The sequence below is a fragment of the Cervus elaphus genome, chromosome 13 (genome assembly GCF_910594005.1).
Source record: "Cervus elaphus chromosome 13, mCerEla1.1, whole genome shotgun sequence".
NCBI lineage: Eukaryota > Metazoa > Chordata > Mammalia > Artiodactyla > Cervidae > Cervus > Cervus elaphus.
Genome location: NC_057827.1, coordinates 28430162 through 28447500, shown reverse-complemented (window position 1 = coordinate 28447500; position 17339 = coordinate 28430162). Strand labels below are relative to the sequence as shown.

At 40.0% G+C, this 17339-nt stretch overlaps 1 protein-coding gene across 1 annotated transcript in view; it reads right to left on the bottom strand.

Moving 5' to 3' along the window:
• Window positions 1-10732: 10732 nt before the first annotated feature.
• The window catches only part of BTBD1 (BTB domain containing 1), a 48512-nt gene continuing 41905 nt past the window's right edge, over window positions 10733-17339 (bottom strand). The window contains exons 6-8 of the mRNA XM_043921713.1: window positions 16425-16512; window positions 13114-13260; window positions 10733-12600 (exon numbers count right to left, since the gene is read on the bottom strand). Of these exons, the coding sequence (XP_043777648.1) occupies window positions 12442-12600; window positions 13114-13260; window positions 16425-16512 (394 nt within the window). The 3' untranslated portion in view covers window positions 10733-12441. The remainder of the gene's footprint in view (window positions 12601-13113; window positions 13261-16424; window positions 16513-17339) is intronic.

Here is a 17339-nt window from a genome sequence, read left to right as displayed (position 1 = left end):
AGCAGCCTTAAAGGTTTTGCTTCTGAGTACTTAATATTCACAAAAATTGCTGGGCTGTATGACAATCTTAAGAAATCTCCAGAGTTAAAGGATAAAAAATGCAGGGAAGATCCCACATGCCACGGAACAACTAAGCCTGTGTGCCACAACTACTGAGCTTGTACTCTAGAGCCTGCGAGACACAAGTACCCAGCCCACGCACTGCAGCTCCTGAAGCTCATGTGCCCTAGAGCCTGTGATCCACAGCAGCAGAAGCCACTGCATGAGAAGCCCGCCCACTGCGATGAAAACCCTGCACAGCCCAAAATAAACAAATAAAAATTTTCTTGTGAATTATTCATCAGGCTTGTTCCAGTTCCACAAGGACTTCACCACAGTCACTAGGAGGAGAGATATCACTGGTTTTCCATGTGCCCCTATTTTGGCCTCTTCACTCAGAGTATGAATCTTTTCTTTCAAATACATCACAGCTGCATTTATATTATCCACCTTGAGAAAAGGAAATAAGTAAGAACACATCTAAGATCATAAAAATACCAAACTATAGTATCATAAGACTTTGAAGAAACTTTGCAAACTCATGTGTCTAACTCCTCTGCCTTTGTGCACAACCATTCTTTAACCACCACAAAAATCATCTTAATACTTCTAGAGACCAAAAAAGAGGTTGCTAAATTTTCCTAGGTGAGGAACCACATGTTTAAGAAGTTTCTCCATTAGTACACATTTCTCCTTAGGACCTAAATGATGTCTGCTCCACTTCCTAGCATGTTCTTGTGGCAGCACTATTGATGATTCTTCACAAATTATTCTTCCTAAGAGCCTTGGGTTCCTCCTTTATAAGAGGGAGATGAGCTCTGCCATATAAATGGCCAAGAGATCAAAACAAGATAACAGGTAAGAAGCTCTTAGCTCAGTTTATAGAAGGTACTCAACAAATACCAGTGCTTCCCTGATCTCCAAACCTCCCTTCTGCTAAACTCTCTGGTTATTACTTTTATTTTGGCCATTCAGTGCAGCATGTGGGATCTTAGTTCTCTGACCAGGGAACTGTGAGCATTTCTAGGGAGTTTCTGAGCATGATGAGGGTGGGTTTGTGCTTTGCTGTGCTTAGTCGTGTCTGACTCTTTGTGGCCCTATGGGCTGCAGCACGCCGCTTCCCTGTCCTTCACTATTTCCCAGAGTTTGCTCAAACTCATGTCCATTGAGTCAATGATTTCATCCAAACATTTCATGCTGTTGCCCTCTTTTCCTCCTGCCTTCAATCTTTCCCAGCATCAGGGTCTTTTTCCAATGTGCTGGCTCTTCACATCCGGTGGTCAAAGTATTGGAGCTTCACCTTCAGCATCAGTCCTTCCAGTGAATATTCAGAGTTGATTTCCTTTAAAATTGACTGGTTTGATCTCGTTTCAGCCCAACAAAATCTCAAGAGTCTTCTCCAGCACCACAATTTGAAAGCATCAATTCTTTAGTGATGACTGGCTCTAAACTTTGCAGTCTGACTGATAGGTATATCAATTAAAGTTTATATATAAATATATGCATGCATGTTAAGACACTTCAGTTGTGTCTGACTCTTTGTGACCCTAGGGACTCTAGCCTGCCAGGCTCCTCAGTCCATGGGATTCTCCAGGCAAGAGTACTGCAGTGGGTTGTCATGCCCTCCTCCACATATGTATATATACACATACACATATATTGTGAGTGTGTATAGGTGCAAATGATGTCTGCTTGTTGAGAGCCGCCGGGACGAGAAAGGAACCTGCAAGGCAGCTCTTCCCCTCGAGGTTGTCCCAGGGGCCCGGTATGTCCCTTTCTTCCTTCTGTCTTACTGTTGTTGGGCTTTCTATTAATTTTTGGAAATTATAATATATAGTAATAAGGCCTCGCTGGAAAAGTCCAAGTCTTTTTGGAAATGCTTAAGATGGCTCTGGCTCAGGACACGACCATAAACATCAAGTCATAAAAGGAAAGGCCACAGGTATAGTTTGACTGCTTGCTTAAAAGATTATAATGTTCTAGAATAGAAAAGAGTAGAGGTGTTTAGATTTAGAAGTAGATATACTGCTTTAGTTTACTTTCTCCTTGGTTGAAAGGGTTTTCACTATTGCTATTTCCTTGCTGCTACTTGTTCATTGTTTCCCTTTCTTTAAACAATATGGGATATTATGGGTATTTTTGTAAAGTTAGAAAATGGGGTATATAAGATTTTAATAGAAGATTTATATTAACTAGCTTTATTGCCATTATTTTACTATTAATAGAGGTGTTTTGCTGCTTTAGAGGTGTTTTTGCTGTTTAATAGTTAATCGTTGTAAATTGAGATTTTGTGGTTTCAGGTAAAGAAAAATATCAGGTTTTTCTCGTGGTACTATTTTCAGAAATGTCAAACATGTTACTGTAACCCTTCCCATGTATTGTTTTATTGTCCAAAGAATTTACACTATACCTGAGATTTATGAAACATTGTTTTTGTTAGAGTGAGAATGTTAGGCCATTGAGGCAAGAAGATTATGTACGGGATATTTAAGTATAAACCCTGTAATCGGAAACATTCTATATGAATGCTTAGGGGAAAAACATGGGGAAAAAAATATTGACGGATGCAGAAACCAATATCTGATGTAATATGTGGTGACTTAAGGGGGAGGTAACATTCATTCTATAAAAACTGAGCTATCCTAAAAATAAAAAAAAAGCTACCTCTTCTACGCAACATCTCTCTGTATGTGTGTCTGTCTATCTGTCTTCTCTCGCCGACGCCGTTCATCCTGAGGGTTCCCCTGGATCCTGCTGGGGCTGGACCCCGGCATCTGCTGTATGCATTACTTGTATTTGCTTTTTTATTTAAGATGTCTTAGCAATTTTTCCATGTCAGTAAATAGAAGTCAACAACTTTTAACCTAGTACATAGTACCCTAAATAATTATTTCATAGAAATAAAAAAGGTAACCTAATCATTCCTGTAGTAATAAACATTTGGATTATAAGAAGGGAAGTGTGCTCTTCTCAATGGTTCAGTGATAAACTATGCTTCCCTGGTATTGCCTGTTGAACAAAAGAGTTTGGCTTAATTTTGTAGAAAACACTCCACTGGCATCTGAGGCCACATGCACGTAGCAGGGATTGGCGGAGACAGATATAAATATACCAGAGTAAAATTAAGAGATATGGAGGACAGCTTCAGATATGCTAACAAACCTGAGCTAAAGAAAAAGAGGCCAGCGGGAGTCAGAGTAGGAATATTTGAAGAGATATCTGATAATCTTACATAATTGAAGAGAAATATGAGTTCTCAAATTAAAAGTACATGAGAATGAAGCAGGATTAAGATAAACCAATACTGATATGTGTACTAGAAAAACGGAGTAACATCAATGATACAAAGACTATCTTAAGAGCTTTGCAAGGCAGGAACAGAGGCCCAGATGTACAGAGTGGGCTTGTGGACACAGTTGGGGGAGGGGAGGGTGGGACGAACTGAGAGAGTAGCACTAACATGTATACACTACCATGTGTGAAATAGACAGCTAGTGTGAAACTGCAGTATAACACGAGGAACTCAGCTCGGCGTCTGTGATGACCTAGAGGGGTGGGATGGGTGTGGAGGGCGAGAGGGAGGCTCAGGAGGGAGGGGATATATGTATGCATACAGCTGATTCGCATTGTTGTATAGCAGAGATTAATACAGCATTGTAAAGCAATTATATTCCAATAAAAAAGAAAAAACTATAAAGCAAACATTTTCCCAGTTGCTGATGATAAAATATAGCGTGACCTTGTTCTGTCGCTCAGTCGTGTCTGACTCTTTGCGACTCCACAGACGGCAGCATGCCAGACTTCCCTGTTCTTCACTATCTCCTGGAATTTGCTCAAACTCAAGTCCACTGAATCGGTGACGCCATCCAACCATCTCATCCTCTGTCGTTCCCTTCTCCTCCTGCCCTCAATCTTTCCTGGCATCAGAGTCTTTGCCAATGAGTTGGCTCTTTGCATCAGGTGGCCAAAGTACTGGAGCTCCAGCTTTAGCATCAGTCCTTCCATTGAATATTTAGGATTCATGTCCTTTAGGATTGACTAGTTTGATCTCTTTGCAGTACAATTTGAAAGCATCAGTTCTTTGGTGCTCAGCCTTCTTTACTGTCCAAAGTCCATACATGACTACTGGATACCTTGAACTGGCCCAAGCAAATCTTTGTGTATCACTTCATGTTGTTCATATGGGTACCTGATCTCAAGGTCACCTTCAATATGCTTAATCATATGCTCTGTATAATAGTAAAATGCCTTTAAAACTTTATTTTTAAAAATATTTAAATAATGTCATTGTTCTTATGGGGATATAATAAATGATTACTAATTGGATTGGTGTCTAATTATTCTCATTTTAAAGATGTAGAGTCTGATGCACAGAGTGATTAATATTCTTGAGGTCATATGGAACCCATGAGTATAATTGGTGAGATATTTTGAGTTTCCCAGATAAGTAATATTATGGAAAAAAAGACCCCTGCTCATATGCCTCCCCCCACACACATAACTAAATGACAACAAAATACTCAAAGGAAATAAAGCAACCAATGGCAATATGTGCCTATTATTGGGATTTTAATTCAAACAAAGACACTATAAAAACTATAGAAGAACAACTTTTAGTATCTATTAGATATTTCATGATATTACAGGATTACCATTAATTTTGTCTTGGGAGCCATTATGATTTTGTATAAATATGTAAAAAATGCAATAAACACACACATACAACTAAACTATAGATGAAATTACATAAGGTCTAGAAATGGCTTCACAGTAACAAAAGAAGAAGGAAATGAGATGCGATGCAGGGAGTGTATATCAAAAGCAATAACCCTAGTCTAATCATGAGAAAAATCACAGACAAATCTCAGCTGAGGGACATTCTGCAAAAACCCCGACTAGTAATCCTCAAACATATCAAGGCCATTCCAAACAAGCAATGCCAAGAAACCATTACAGTGAAGAACAGCCTCAGGAGACAAGGTAACTAAACCCAATGTGGTAGCTGGATGGGATCCAGGGCAGAAACTAAGAAAACCTGAATAAAGTATGTTTTAGATAATAATAGAGTATCAATTTGGCTCATTTACTGTGACATAGGTACCTACTATTAATAGTAAAATGTTAATTTTTTTTTAAAAGAACCTAAAGAGATTAACAACCATTTGTAATAAGCGAACCTTGTTTGGGTCTTGATTAGAACACATCAACTATAAGGACATTCGTGAATCAATCTAGTAAATTTGATAAATTTGTGTATGATGCTGAAGCTGAAGCTCCAATACTTTGGCCACCTGATGTGAAGAGCTGACTCACTGGAAAAGACCCTGATTCAGGGAAATACTGAAGGCAAAAGCAGAAAGGGGCAGTGGAGGATGAGATGGTTAGATAGCATTACTGACTCAGTAGACATGAATCTGAGCAAACTCTGGGAGATAGTGGAGGACGGGGCAGCCTGGTGTGCTGCAATACATGGGGTTGCAAAGAGTTTGACACAATTTTTCGACTGAAGAACAGTGGGCTCCAGTAAGCTTCTGTTGAATGCACTTCCACTTTCCTATGAACAAGAGTTTTAAAGAGGTCATCAGAGCATTCCTTAATCTTCTTCCATTTTATCTTATCTTCTAGAAACTTCTTGAAGCATTTAGTGTGTGGAAGGCTCTCTTGTAGTTTTCCCCTAATTAAAAAAAAAAAAGAAACATATATCTGCTTCTACTGAGTGGAATTTCTGCTTTCTTCCTTCAAATCTTTTCTCAAAACTTAGAAGCTTATGAGAGAATTCTCAACATTAACAGTCACTGATTATCCTTGAGCCTTTCTTTTCTTACCTGCAAAGTGGAAATCACCTTGTAAAGTTGTCAAGGTGAAAGGGGGTGTGGCATGGATTGGGATATCACAATTGACATGTATACATAAGTATGTATACAACAGACAACTAATGAGAACCTACTGGATGGCACAGGAACTCTATTCAAGGCTCTCTGGTGACGTAAATGGGAAGGAATCCCAAAAAAGAGGGGATATATGTATACAGGTAGCTAATTCATGTTACTGTACAGCAGAAACTAACACAACTCTGTAGAAGCAACTATACTTCAATAAAAGGTAAAATAAAAAGATTTAGTGATATCATGAATGTTGAGTTTAGCACAGAGCCTGGAGCACGTTAGTCGCTCAGTCGTGTCCGACTCTTTGTGACCCTATGGACTGTAGCATGCCAGGCTCCTGTGTCCATGGAATTCTCCAGGCAAGAATACTGGAGTGGGTTGCCATTTCCTTCTCCAGGGGGTCTTCCTGATCCAGGGATAAAACCCTAGGCTCCCTCATTGCCTGCAGTCCTCACCATCTGAGCCACCAGGGAAGCCCACCTGGAGCATAGTGGAAACCTGAAAACTGACAACTATGTTTTATTGTTGTGTCTCTAATGGCATTATTTAAACCTCACCATGGAAGCATGGCTAGAAAGGTAGGAGTTTAGCAATTATTTGTAAAGAAAGTATATTGCAAATCTGCTTACTAATTATATAACAGAATTATATAACAGATACGCAATGTGTGCTCTTTAATCTGACTACAAATACAAATAAAATTGTGAAAATGCTTCCTCTTTCTAAAAAGCATACGAATCGAATTAACATGCCACAGTAGCCAATCAACAGTGTAGAATCTAACTCTGGGTGTTTGCATTTACTGCAGTCAGCCATGGATGCGGGAAGCAGCCTGCAAGGTCCAGAAACATAGGGAAGCAATATACTTTCTTTACAGATTCTCTATATGAATCAGGTCTGGTCTTGAAAAATAAGTAATTTCAAAACCATTCTAATCAAGCTTTCAGGCTGAAGTTGAAATAATGTTAGTAATGGTGATGATGGTCATAATAGTTCATATATAACTGCTAAACTCCAACCTTTCTAGCCATGCATCCATGATGACGTTTTAATAATAATACCATTATAGACACAACAATAAAAGAGAGTTGCCGCTTTTCAGGTTTCCACAATGCTCCAAGCACTGTGTTAAACTCAACATACACACTGTCACTAATTCGTCTGTTTTATTTTTATTGGAGCTCCCTGGGAAGTAGGCTGACTGCTGAGGGAGACCGCACTGTGTGATTGAATGCATGGTCCCAGCCTGATCACAGGAAGGATTAAATGTTAGCGGTACTTCTCTTGAGATTTAACAAGGAAGACAAACTAGAGCTAATTATGATCAGTCTTATTAAATTTCTACCCTGCAAATTTGAAAATTGTGATAATGCAGACTTGGTGTATGTAAAAGACAATTAAGATATATGATTCAGTGCTGTCAAGCGGAAATTTTCTATTAATGGTGCACTGTTGGATGATACAGACCAATCATTTGTGTGTTTGTTGTTTAGGCGCTAATTGTATCTGATTCTTTTGCAACCCCATGGACTGTAATCCGCCAGGCTCCTCTGTCCATAGGATTTCCCAGGCAAGAATTCTTTACCACTAAGTTACCAGGAAAGCCCCTTATGTGAGTTGATTCATCTCTCAATTTTGTGCACTTATTTTTTACAGACTTTCTTTTTTTGGTATGCCTCATTGGTAAAGAATCCACCTGCCAATGCAGGAGACTTGGGTTCAATCCCTGGGTTGGGAAGAACTCCTGGAGAAGAGAATGGCAACCCACTCCAGTATTCTTGGCTGGGAAATTCCATTGACAGAGGAGTCTGGTGGGCTACAGATCAAGGGGTCACAGAAGTCAGGACACAACTTATCAACTAAAACGATAACCACCGTTTTTAAAGTCTTCATTAGCTTTGTTACAACACTGCTTCTGCTTTGTGTTTTGACTTTTTGGCCACTAGGCATGTGGGATCTTAGCCCCCTGAACAGGGATCAAGCCTGAACCTCCTGAAGTGGAAGCTGAGGTCTTAACCACTGGACCACCAGGGAAGTCCCAGTGCACTTATTTTTGACTCCTAGGTGCTGTCTGCTTCAGTGTTACTGAGGTTCACCTCAGGCTGAAGGAATACTACTCATGTGCCACAAAGCATCTGAATGGTTTTACGATGGAGAGAGGTTCATGAGGGCACAGGCAAGGATGCAGCAGGGGTGGCTTACAGAGGGGGTGTACGTCTGTGCTGCACACATCATTCTTGGGAAGATGACCAAAATCCCAGAGCAGAGACCTGAGCTGGTGAGACTGGAGTTCCCCTGTGGGGATGATGTGGGAGCAGCTCTCAAAAGTATGGCTCTAGGGTGCATCTGGATGGCCACGGTTTAAGTACATATACACTACTGATACTATGCATAAAATACAGGGTGGCTTGGCTGGTAAAGAATCTGCCTGCAATGCAGGAGACCCAGGTTCCATCTCTGGGTCAGGAAAATCCCCTGGAGAAGGAAATGGCAATCCACTCCATACTCTTGCCTGGGAAATCCCATGAACAGAGGAGCCTGGTGGGCTATAATTCATTGGGTTGCAAGAGTTGGACACAACTAAAGCGACTGAGCACCATATAAAATAGATAACAAATGAGATAACCTGCTGTGCAGCTCAGGGAACTCTACTCAATGCTCTGTAGTGAAGTAAATGTTAAGGAAATAAACAAAAAGGGTATATATATTTATCAGTTCAGTTCAGTTCAGTCACTCAGTCATGTCCGGCTCTTTGCAACCCCATGAATCGCAGCACACCAGGCCTCCCTGTCCATCACCAACTCCCGGAGTTTACTCAAACCCATGCCCATAGAGTCGGTGATGCCATCCAACCATCTTATCCTCTGTCGTCCCCTTCTCCTCCTGCCCCCAGTCCCTCCCAGCATCAGGGTCTTTTCCAATGAGTCAACTCTTTGCATGAGGTGGCCAAAGTATTGGAGTTTCAGCTTCAGCATCAGTCCTTCCAATGAACACCCAGGACTGATCTCCTTTAGGATGGACTGGTTGGATCTCCTTGCAGTCCAAGGGACTCTCAAGAGTTTTCTCCAACACCATAGTTCAAAAGCATCAATTTTTCGGTGCTCAGCTTTCTTCACAGTCCAACTCTCATATCCATACATGACCACTGGAAAAACCATAGCCTTGACTAGATGGACCTTTATTGGCAAAGTCATGTCTCTGTTTTTTAATATGCTATCTAGGTTGGTCATAACTTTCAAGGAGTAAGCGTCTTTTAATTTCATGGCTGCAGTCACCAGCTGCAGTGATTTTGGAGCCCCCCAAAATAAAGTCTGACACTGTTTCCACTGTCTCCCCATCTATTTCCCATGAAGTGATGGGACCAGATGCTATGATCTTAGTTTTCTGAATGTTAAGCTTTAAGCCAACTTTTTCACGCTCCTCTTTCACTTCCAAGAGGCTTTTGAGTTCATCTTCACTCTCTGCCATAAGGGTAGTGTCATCTGCATATCTGAGGTTATTGATATTTCTCCCAGCAATCTTGATTCCAGCTTGTGTTTCCTACAGCCCAGCGTTTCTCATGATGTACTCTGCATGTAAGTTAAATAAGCAGGGTGACAATATACAGCCTTGACGTACTCCTTTTGGGCTTCCCTTGTGGCTCAGACAGTAAAGAGTCTGCCTGCAGTTCGGGAGACTGGGGTTCGATCCCTGGATTGGGAAGATGCCCTGAAGAAGGGAATGGCAACCCACTTGAGTATTCTTGCCTAGAGAATCACATGAATGAAGGAGCCAGACGTCCATGGGGTCGTGGAGTCGGACACGAATGAGCCACTAACACTTTCACATATGTATAGGTATAGGTGATTTGTTTTGTTGTACAACAGAAACTAGCCCAACACTGTAAAGCAACTGTGCTCCAATAAAAATTAATTTTAAGAACGGTGAAGAAAACAAAAATAAAAACAAACAAAAAACAGAGCACCTGTTGAGCTCACTGGGACCCTGAGTATCGCCTGCCTGTGACCTCACTGCCTGTGACAGTTTTATGGGTTTTAGCCCATAAAGAAAGCCTCTGTTCCTCCTTGTTGGTTTAATCGTATGATACACAATCCTGTAAACAAATTAATTTCCCTGGGGACTTTTGAAAGCATCTTAATTGTATTATCATTTTTCTGCATAAAGGAAGCTTAGCAAGAAAACAATTATGGAATGGACTTGAAATGATCTCCAAATGGCCATCAAATAGAGATGGCAGTCCACAGACATGCTGGGGAAAAAAAAAAGTTTCTCTTGTTAAATCCAGATTTGTTTATTCTGAAAGCCTGGTTGACCCTCTCCTGTTCTTTTTCCCTTTGGGCAGAAATTCTTTGCCACCAGTGTTTAAAAAAATTTAAATGTCCACAGCGTTTGTGCTCTGTCCCCTCACTCCAACCTATTATCAAGGCCAAGGGAGAATTCTCAAATTTGGCCTGTTCTGCGATAAGCTGATCAGGCTGGGGTGGGGAGGAGGAGTGGACAAGCCATTCCAGTATTCTTGCCTGGAGAATCCCGTGGACACAGGAGCTTGGTGGGCTAGTCTATGGGTGTGCAAGGAGTCAGATACGACTGAGCAACTGAACACACACACACACACACAAATAACATTAAACCTCAATTAACTAGAATTTTTATTCAAAATAGTGTCTTTGGCAACCCATTCCAGTATTCTTGCCTGGAGAATCTCTTGGACAGAGGAGCTTGGTGGGCCACAGTCCATGGGGTCACAAAGAGTCAGACACAACTGCGCAGCAAACACTTTTAGAAAAAAAAAGACAAGTAACAAAAAATAAAAGGATAATAGATATTTATTTTTTTTTAATTCCAGGGGATATCCCGTATCAGTAAACTGTTCCATTTCTTTTCCCTTCTGTGACTGCTTTCAGTTATTATCATTCAGTGTAACACACTTGAAGCAACTGAAATACCTCAAGCGTCAAAAAACATTAACTTACCTCTGGCATACTGTACTTTTTAAGGCAGAATTATTATCTGCAGTTGTATTTTCCAGCAAAACTAAAGTGTTTGCTGGTTAATCTTCAGTTTACCAGACCACACATTTCAGAGTTATTCCAGTTAACTGAGGTTTACAGTCTTAAGATCATATTACCAGATAGGGAAAATTTTCCCTTTTCCTCAAGCCATTTTAAGAGACCTCTGCCGCCAACACACCTCCCTACCTTCATGAAAATATCAAGTGAAATACTACTTTGGATGGAAATTTTTTATCCTAATTACCATTTAGAAAAAACTCTTTTTAAGTTGATACTAAAAAGAATTGTGATTTCTGCACATCTTCCATAACTATTTGATAGAGCTTAATTATACATACATTTTTAATGAGATAATCATTTTCAAGGGAAAGAAAAAGAAAGTTATTTATAGAAAAATTTTGCTTTATAAAAGTGTATAAATATCACCCTGCCAATATACTTCCCATCCCCTCCTAAGGCAGCAGCACTTGTGACAATGAGGTCATAAATATTAAATCTTATTTCTTGGACAGAACTGTGTAGGTGTTCAGAAAGTATATTTTCCAGCAGGTGTGATTCTGTTGGATATTAAAGCAGTTGTTAGAGATGTTAGTATTTCAGTCCATTTCTTCTTGTGTAAGATTCCATAACTTCCCGTGTAAATTCACCAAATGTTGAACTGATGATGTCTGTAGCCAGGAACCACCACCATCACCATCATCATTTCAATTTTGGGAATTCTCAACAGCATGCCTCATTCAGAGAGATGGGTACAGTTTATACATACTTTAAGTGATAAAGATTAAGTGATAAAAGAATCCAGTCTTAAAGTACACCTTTAGATCCTCTGTTCATAATAGATTACTATGAATTTGTACAAATTCAATTTATCGTTTAAAACTGTACTATATTATTACTAGACTATTATGAAATATTTTTTCTATAAATGCACTCAAAATTTTCTGAGGCATTTGTTAAGCCTATTTCTAGCAATATGCCAAATGCTAACAACCAGATATTTCAAAACCCCAAGGATGAAGTCAGCTTTCTTCATTTTCTGAAAATTGAGTTAGTAGGAATTCTGTGGAAATACTGACCTACCTCATCTTATGTAACCTTCAAAACAGTTCAAACAGAAACAAAAAACACAAACAAGCTACATAAAACAAGAATCTTTCAATTATAACACTGCTGAAATAACATGAGTCAGCTGATTTAAGAAATTATACAAGATAAAGCTGAAATAGCTGTTTTTTTTTTAAACAATTAAACCTATTCTTTTTTCCCTTTAAGGTTACAAGAAAATGGAAATCATCTGTTAAATCATGCAGAGATTTAAGTCAACATTTATTTACCTAAGAAATCAAAATGTCTCTCATCTTACAGTTATAAATATTCATAACACTCAAACTCTTTTTTGTGACCAGTTCTTTCTGCCGTTGACACTAGACTGCATGGTACTGTTTAGCCGAGGTGTATTATAACGCTGAATTAGGTACTGTTCAGCTGGATGTTATAAAGCTGAATTATGTGTAAAATATTATTTCTGGTATTTGCCCATCTTCTATTGAAGTGCCATTATTATTGCCAGGAGAACTAAAAAAGAAAAAGACAGTCTTGCTAGCAGTAGGTGTTTCATGCACCACTTTCTTCAGTCCTTTTGTGCCATAGTGGGAATCTGGACCCTAAATGAGAGCAAATGGTTCATTAGTAATTTTCATTCAATAAGCTCAACTGGACGTGGCATTTCAATTAGATTAACGATCTACTTTATTTCTTTATAGCTCTTGTACAAAAATTTATGCCAAGTCATTTACTGAAAACTGTAGTTTCTGCTACAAGCTAATTAATGACTAAAAATATTGAACGCAGAGCTCGGGTATTAGAGAACAGTGAAATGGTTTAAAAAAGAAAACTGTTTTATCTTCTAACAAACTTGCAATCTCCTGCTCAAACAAATGGCTGCTAGATTCTTGTAGAGAACTAACCATTTCTTCCCAAGCAGAGCTGTGCTGAGAGACACTGCTTTTCTAAAAGCCATGGTACAATTTAGCTCCCAGCTTCCTGCCTTCCCTGCTTCCACCAAGGATGTATTGTGAGTGATTCTCAGCTGCTACTGAAACACGTGCTCTGTAACATGCAGGAGGAAACCCCGGGCCCCACAGCTCACCAGGTGGAACATTTGGGAAGACTCTTACTTTGAGTGTTGCGCATGCCATGTAGCACAAGTTGGGCAGGATTTCTATGGGTTCTTTGAACATCACCCTGAATGTGTTAGCAGTTCCGTCACAACTGAATCCAGTATCGTTTTGTCCCAGTGTTTGTTTTTTTTCATATTCAATGATCTGTAATTTTTAAAAGAAAAGTTAAATTTAAGTTACATCAACTGAAACAAAGTTTCCTAGAAAAGAATATGAAGCCCTTAGGAACAGCACAGCAGGCTTCTACTTCTTTCTGTTGTCACTTTTCTCTGCCATCTCTAACCACCAAAGATGGCTTGAAACATGCTGTCAGAAAACCCATTCACCACAGCGAGGATGGGAGGATGTCAGATGACTGGGCCTTGGCTGTAGAAGAGAAGCTTCTAAAAAGGACACATGGCTTGGGAACTGGTGTTAAAGAATGTGTGGATTTTAGAATCCTGAAGGAAATGAGCCTTTACTCCTTGCTAGCCTTTGTCTTGTTGCTGGGAAATTCCTGTAACATCCTATGTGGATATTTAAAATATGATAATTCTGCCTGTCCCATAATCTGTGCCAGGCACTGAGACACCCTCAAGGAGCTTTTAGTCATGAGAAAACAAGTAAACAGGGACAATTCAGAACAGCACCTGCAGTAGGAGAGTTGTGCTTGAGATGAAGTGGAGGACAGGAAACATTGATTTTGTCAGGAAGTGGAGAGGCTCCACAGAAGAGTTTAAAAAGCTCAAGTCAGAGGTCCAGGTTGTAAGAGAAAAGTCTTCATGCAAAGGCAGTATGTGCGGAAGCCAAGGCTCACAAAGCCATCTTTTTGCATACTTCAGATAAAAAGAGTAATAGGAACACAGGCTGAACCAGTACATGCAGTGGAAGATTGGGACAGTGGCCACCTCGGGGGGAGAGAGACCAGAAAAGATCATGTGGGATGTCTGGGGTGCTGTAATGCACTGTTCCTTCATCAGGCTGCTGGTTACACAAGTGAGTCCACAGTGTATGAAAAGGGAGTCATACACTTATAACTAAGTGTACTTTTCTGTGTATACAATTGGCCCCTGTGGACGTGGAGGGCTGACTGTATGACACCATTTTATATAAGGGGCTTGAGTATCTATGGATTCTGGTAACCACATGGGGTCCTGGAACTAACCCCTCGAGGATACGGAGGGACCACACTGTATCACAGTTCAGTAAAAAATTAAAAAGAAACAAAAGACATGCCGGCGCCCGGGAAGAAAGCAGTGGAGACATGAGATCTGGTTGTGGCAATGTAACCTAGAGCAAGCCACTTCATTTCTCTGAACCTCAGTTTTATCTTTTAATTTGGGAAAAAATTTGTTTGCCTTCTTCCTAAGGCTATTGTGAGAATCAAATTATAAAACTAGAGCAACAATGATAGCAACAGACTCTGTTTCAAACACTTTACAGGCATCATCTCAACTGGTCCTCAGAACATTATAATGGAGGTACTATGCCTATCAAAGTAAACAAGGAAACTGAGGCTTACAGGGGTCACATAATCTGCCCACAGTTACACCGTGGAGATAGGAGAGTTGAAATTCAAACCCAGGGAGATCTATCTGGTAATGTATCTAGAGGGTGAATAAGACCAGTCACTCAGTGGAAGAACATAAAGAGAAGTTCTATTTCTATTCATTTTCTATTTTATCAGCTAAGTACACCTATAACCTTGATGCCCTCCCTCAGTTTGTAAACAAGGGCTCTGGGGTCTCTTGTAACACATGAGGGACACTGAAGGAAGAAAAGGCTCTTCAGCCATAGAGAATGATCGTGGGGCCCTCGCTCTCCCAGGCCTGCAGATTACAGAGCCTGCCTAAGTGGGTTTACGGATCCTATTAGATAGGATCTCAACAATATACACAGTAAAACCAGGAGTGATCATGAAAATCTTTATACCCCTCAGAGGTCTTCTCTGATTTTTTATTTTCTAATCAAATTTCAGTGGCTTTTGAACCTATTTGTTAAAAATATTAAAACTGTAACTTTCTGATTTATAAGAACAACGAATTGATATGAGTGATATAAATTTATAGCTGAATTTCACTAGATTTTAGTGGACAGGATTTAAAAATGAGCATGATTTCATTAGCCCAGCCAATAAAGCAATTCTTCCATTTGGAATGAGGTGTCTTTGTGAGGGGGCTTCCCTGATAGCTTAGTTGGTGAAGAATCCGCCTGCAATGCAGGAGACCCCAGATCGATTCCTGGGTTGGGAAGATCCACTGGAGAAGGGATAGGCTACCTACTCCAGTATTTTTGGGCTTCCCCTGTGGCCCAGCTGGTAAAGAAACCACCTGCAATGTGGGTGACCTGGGTTTGATCCCTGGGTTGGGAAGATCCCCTGGAGAAGAGAAAGGCTACCCATTCCAGTATTCTGGCCTGGAGAATTCCATGGACTGTATAGTCCATAGGTTCACAAAGAGTTGGACACGACTGAGCTACTTTGTGAGTCTTTAGGAGGAAGTGAAGTATCTTTTCTGGGTGTCATCAGACAAGGTCTTTGAATTGTCCTGTGGTCCTAAAGACTAATGATGCATTTTGATCACAAAGTTCACTCATGTTTTCACTATTAAAAATAGAATATTAATAACATTTTGGAGAGGGCAGTTTTTTCTGTTGATGGAAGTCTGAAATATTGTTTACTTCCTTTTTCCCTTTGTTTTGTTTTTATTTATGTATAAAATTAGTATAGTACTGCATGGGTATATGGGTATAGTAGATAAAAGTACAATGTGGATGTGTTTCAAAAATAATTTTACTAACTAGGGCATGCAATGGAAAGCGTGGAGAACACTGGTAGACTGAGAGGGAAGGAGAGAGAATTTTCACTTTCTTCCAAGGGTGAGTGATCATGCCTTATCTGAAAAAACTAAGGCGGAGCAGACCTAAGAATGGGGCAGGGCACAGTCAGACCATCAGAGATCAGAGATGTCACCTGAGTTATAGGGAATTAGGCAGTTTCATGCCCTAGAGTTCAAGTATCACGAACAAAGCAGGTGGGTGTTTGCAGATAGCCAGTGCAGATAGGAAGGGCTAACAGAAGGGGTTCCTGGACAAAGGAGAGCTCCTTATAGTGAATGCTTCATTTAAGAGCCCCAGGACCCCAATTTTCTGAAACCACACATTTTAGATCAATTGTAAAAAGGAACCCTCTAGGCTTAAAATGCTACTAGTAGGCTTTCTGATGCCTTTGATAATTATACTGAAACTTGGATTTCATCAAACAATACCTTACTGCAAAATTACACTTGTTATATATTTCAGACGGTATAGAGTGGGTGAAAAAAGTGTACCTGTATATTCACTTGATAATCCGTGGGACCATGAATAGAGCCATATAAACCAAATCCAACTATAGAGATTCTTCTGTTAACTGTGAACCTGAGAGAATGAGGCCAAATATCAAATAACATACAAAATTCAATAAGCATTCATGTTCTAAAGGCTTATACATTTTTTAAGTGTTACTCAGCACATCTAACTTTACTCATAATAAAGAAAACTATTACAAATTAAACATCTTTAGAAATGTCTTCTGCTTTCCAAAAACCTCTAGCTAGAGTAACTTAATGGGAACTTAACTAGAATTTGTTGCCTGTACTATACACCTTTGAGTCAAGCATTTCAGCCTACATGCCCACTTCTGTTGTGGTAATTTTAGTCCACATCTGCCTGCACATCTCCTTCATGAACACAGATGTGTCAACCAGCAGCATCCCAAACTTTGACAATTCCTCGGCTGGATGACTGCTTACTGAGGGCCTATTAGACGGAGGCACTGCGCCTGGCCCTGCGGAAATAATGGTCAACAAGACAGTCTCCGGCCCTACTGCACTTATGTGGAGGACACTGATTATAGATAAGTAAACAAAGAGTTAAATCATTAATTACAAATTGTGCTAAGAATTGTGAAGGAAGCAGGCTGCTGTAACAGCATAGGTGGTGGAGGACTTGCGCAGAGGACCCAAGTTACACAGGCGGATCAGAATGGGATTCCATGCTAGAACAACGAGCAGGTCCAGTCTGGTCACTGTAATTAAGAAACAGACCCACCTCACTCTATTTACAAATGTATGAAAACTAGCATCAAGCACAAATGGCACAAATGATAGTATAATAAGAAATAATCTATAACATAAAGGCGTTATCCTCAACATTTCATGCTTCAAGAACTGAAGTCACAAGTTTAAGTTTACTATTACTACTCC